This window comes from Etheostoma cragini, chromosome 20 (genome assembly GCF_013103735.1).
Source record: "Etheostoma cragini isolate CJK2018 chromosome 20, CSU_Ecrag_1.0, whole genome shotgun sequence".
NCBI classification, from domain to species: Eukaryota; Metazoa; Chordata; class Actinopteri; order Perciformes; family Percidae; genus Etheostoma; species Etheostoma cragini.
Window position 1 is genome coordinate 3,854,771 of NC_048426.1, and position 4,290 is coordinate 3,859,060.

Consider the following 4,290-nt stretch of genomic DNA (forward strand, 5'->3'; position numbering starts at 1 on the left):
TGTGATTGGCTGTTTAGAAATTAAGTGTTAACGAGCAGTTGGACAGGTGTACCTAATAAAGTGGCCGGTGAGTGTATAAGCACCAATGACTACCACACCCTACACCGAGGCACAGCCGAGACACTTCTTTGGCAACGGAATTAGCAGAGGTGGAAAAAGATAAATAAATTGTACTCAGGTAAAAGTACCAATACTTTGATGACATTTTTCTCAAGTACAAGTAGTAATACCTATCTGAAAAAAATTTAAAGTAAAAAGTAGTTCATTTAATATTTACTTTAACTAAAAGATACTTAGTTAAATTTAAAACCAACTGTAAAACGGGGTGTGAGAACCTATCCTATGTAGTGAAAATAGATCAAGGCTGTTGTCAGGTAAAACTGTCACTGTCAAAGAGACCGAATCGAAAAGCTTCCATCTTTATCTTTTTAAGATACTTTTAGATCATGAGTAATATATTTGTTAAGGGAATTGCAAAGGACAATTATATTTGATCGTCCTCCAATCTCCTTTTAATCCTCCTTCCTTCTCTCTCCATCCTCACCTGAATCAAGGCTTCTTTCTTTTTGCAATACCAATGTTAGATTACATGAACTTCCTTTTCCTTTTATGAAGCAAGAGCTTTTGTTGCCCAGGATGTCAGTGATACCTGTAAATAAACCTCCCTGTGTGTCACAATGTGACAGGTGGGCAGTGTCTTCGGTGATGACCCGCCAGAACCAGATCCCTACTGAGGACGGCAGCCGGCTTACTCTGGCCCTCATCCCCCTTTGGGACATGTGTAACCACACAAATGGACTGGTAAAGGATTTTTGTCTAACACACATCTGCAAAAATTGTTATTTGATCAACTTAAAAAAAATGTTTTTATTGCGTGCTGGTAAAAGCTGTATTAGTAGGTTGTTGTTGATCTGCAGATCACCACTGGCTACAACCTGGAGGATGATCGCTGTGAATGTGTGGCACTGCAGGACTACAAGGAGAATGAACAGGTGAAGACACTATTACTACTCATACGTATATTATACTACTACATACTCTATATTGTCTTTATTGTCTGTCTTGCTTCTCTCTGTCTGCACACAGTCACCTCTATGCTATTAATGTTGGCAGCATAGTAAAAGTTGGAGAGACAGGTAAAAGTAGGCAGATGATAGAAACAACAGGAACGTATAAGATTGGCATCATCTTGACAGTGAGGGGATCCGACTTTCAGTGTTGGACCGGTGGAGGAAATTCCTACGCTCTCTTTTATTTTTATAAAGTAGCTAAAGAGGAAAGGAGAGAGAGAGAGAGATTGAGCCTGCGCCTTAGTACATGAGGCGCACGCTCAACCTCGGGATCCAGGGCGCCCCTCTTGTCTTATCTCTCCTCTTAAAGGACATACTTTAAAAATTAGACAGTGTCCTGTTAGTCTTCTTCACACCCATTTAAATAGATTCTCTTTCTGCTTAACCACATATATGACACCATATTTGACAGTTACAATTTCCGATTTACATCGTCCTTATATTCCTGAAACCATGGCCTTAGCCAAAATTCAGCTCATTATTCAAAGTCCCTGCCACCCAAAATGATGTCTCTGAAATTATTTGGTCTTAAAGGTCTTAAAAAGCCTTGACAAGCTAAAAAAGTACCCGGCTCCAAGTACGACGCTTGCTACAAAATGCGTTGTGTAGGTCTTAAATTTCAATCTTCATGGTCTTAAAATGTCTTCAAAACATCATTAAATTTGACTTGCTAAAACCTGCAAGAACTCTTTTTAATAAGAACTAGAGCATGGGTTTTTAAAACATGTTATGTGTACTTACATGCTAAGTGATGACAATATAAAGCATGCTTAGCCAACAAACATAGTGACAGTACAATAAGCCTAAAAAAACTACTAAACTTCAACTAAAATGAAGCAAAGACAGCGTATGATTTAAAGGATCTTCAATAAAATAAACTGCCATCAATACAGTTGATGATAATGATGGTGATGCTGATGATTTATTCTTCCTGTAGATCTACATCTTCTATGGCACAAGATCCAATGCCGAGTTTGTGATCCACAGTGGCTTCTTCTTCCAAGACAACGCCCACGACCGAGTGAAGATCAAGCTGGGCGTCAGTAAGAGCGAGCGCCTCTACGCCATGAAGGCTGAGGTGCTGGCTCGAGCAGGCATTCCAGCGTATGTCCAATTCCTCTTTTTCTCCCAACAGGGTGTCTAGGACAAACACTCCTCTTTCTTTCTACTAGTGTCTGCTCTCATTAGTAACTCATTGTGCGCTTGAAGCGTTACTCTAAAGCTTTTAATATGGGTTAAGGGGAGCTTTAGGCTCATGACTAACTTCATGCACCTTTCATATAGCCACAGTGTGCTTTTTTTCTTCCTATAATAGATATTTTTAACCAATTAGGCCCCCCTTTGGCATAATTAAAACATGTGAAATATATGTTGCAGCAGGTTTCTCTCTTTTCTCCCCCACCCCACCAAGTATCAATTTACCATTCGCCCTAACACTTTCATCACCAAGAAGCTTAATCATTTTATCATTAGCCCCTTAATTGTATGCAGCATTCTTTTCTCTGCATTTTTAATCAGACGTCTTATAATCTCTTATTGATGACAGTCTGAATCTCAACTGTGGAAATTAAATGAAACAATCCACGTTGTTGCAGCGGTGCTCTATTAAACTGACAGATATGCTTGGAGATCATTTTCCCAGGAATTGGCAAAAGATTCAGTGTTGGACCTCGTTGAGATTTTGAGCAGCAGCTATCATCGTAAAAAGAGTATGATGATGATTTTTCAACTTAGAAATCACTCCTTCTGCCTGCACTTCATTTTTGTCTGAAAAGTGGTCACAATTGTGTATTCATTTGCAAATCTGTAATTAGCTTGTCTTTGTAAGTCTACAAAAAAAGGCGTTCACCACGCTAGGTACTCAATTGCTGAAGCAGTGGACAATTTAATATGAGTGGGGAGGCAGCTTAAATGTGTTTGTGCAATGTAATAATGTCGACCCTGTATTACCGATCGCCACATCGATCACTTTGGTGAAATAGGGGGGAAATATTGTCCTCTTCCAAATTACCTCAGTGGGTAATGTTATGATGGGGAATGGATTTTTCCGAGTCTTGGGTCACACTTGTTTCATATATTTTCTGTCACACTGCTGACTTCACAATCACAATAAATACTTCAAAGACCAACATTAATATTATTGTTTAGAGACAGAAGAAAGAAGAGTTTGATATGATAGAATCAGTTAATGTGCAGCAGAGGTGGTGTATTTTGAAAAACCAAGCTTATTTGTGTGTAAAAGCGTCAAATTTCAGATTTGTAGTTGTTTACTGCTTTTGTAAAAAATCCCTGTACCCCATAGCAAAAGAAAAATGAATATCTTCAAGTATACAGTTGCAGTTGTTTTGCACAGTATTTTTTTTTTTTTTATTCCTTCGTCAAACCGTTCACCATTTTGAGAAATACACTCATGCTGCATTCTTTATAAGAGTTGGATGGAGTCAGGACATTGTTAGCCTAGTTAAGCATAAAGACTGTAAGCAGGGGGACATGGCTCGTCTGGTTCTGTTTAAAGTGAGCATGTATTATATTTGTTTTTTTAACCAGTACATGAACAGTAACATAAAAAACAGCTTGGACCTTTAGATGGTTACATTCTGGAGCTATTACTTAGTGGCAGTTTATTAACCCACCCAGCACTTTAATGCAGCGTCTCCAAATTAGAATATAATAGAATAGAATTCACTTTATTGTCCCTGGGGGGAAACTTGTCTCAGACACAGTGCTACAATTTGTTGCTACACAACAAATACATGTAGTTGAAAGAAAACTGTTGATGAGCACAGCTTTTGGTAGGTAGTACCAAACACCAACTTCACTGTAGCTGTTTCCCACTGGGCCCAGTCTTTAAGCTAATATAGGCTAACCGTGTCCTGACTAACAGTACTTAACACAGACATGATTGATTTCAAAATCATTGATTTCAATAGTCTCATTTTACTCTCAAAAGAAAAAGCAGGTAAGCCCATTTCTCAAGTTGGCGATCCTTTAAGTTTTTTGTTGTTGCTGTCATTTCAGAATGTCTATTACAGGATGATTGTGCTATATGTGTAGCTTTTTATTACACAATCAGACATGTTTGATATGTAAACAGTGCACATACAGTGGGTACGGAAAGTATTCAGACCCCTTTAAATTTTTTACTCTTTGTTTCATTGCAGCCTTTTTCCAAAAATCAAAAAAGTTCATTTTATTTCTCAGTAATGTACACTCAGCAACC

General features: G+C 38.3%; 1 protein-coding gene across 1 annotated transcript in view; it reads left to right on the top strand.

Annotated features, from left to right (window-relative positions):
* setd3 (SET domain containing 3, actin histidine methyltransferase) overlaps window positions 1-4,290 on the top strand; it is a 46,160-nt gene that overhangs the window by 33,774 nt on the left and 8,096 nt on the right. The window contains exons 8-10 of the mRNA XM_034858514.1: window positions 687-801; window positions 918-992; window positions 2,008-2,174. Coding sequence (XP_034714405.1) covers window positions 687-801; window positions 918-992; window positions 2,008-2,174 — 357 coding nt within the window. The remainder of the gene's footprint in view (window positions 1-686; window positions 802-917; window positions 993-2,007; window positions 2,175-4,290) is intronic.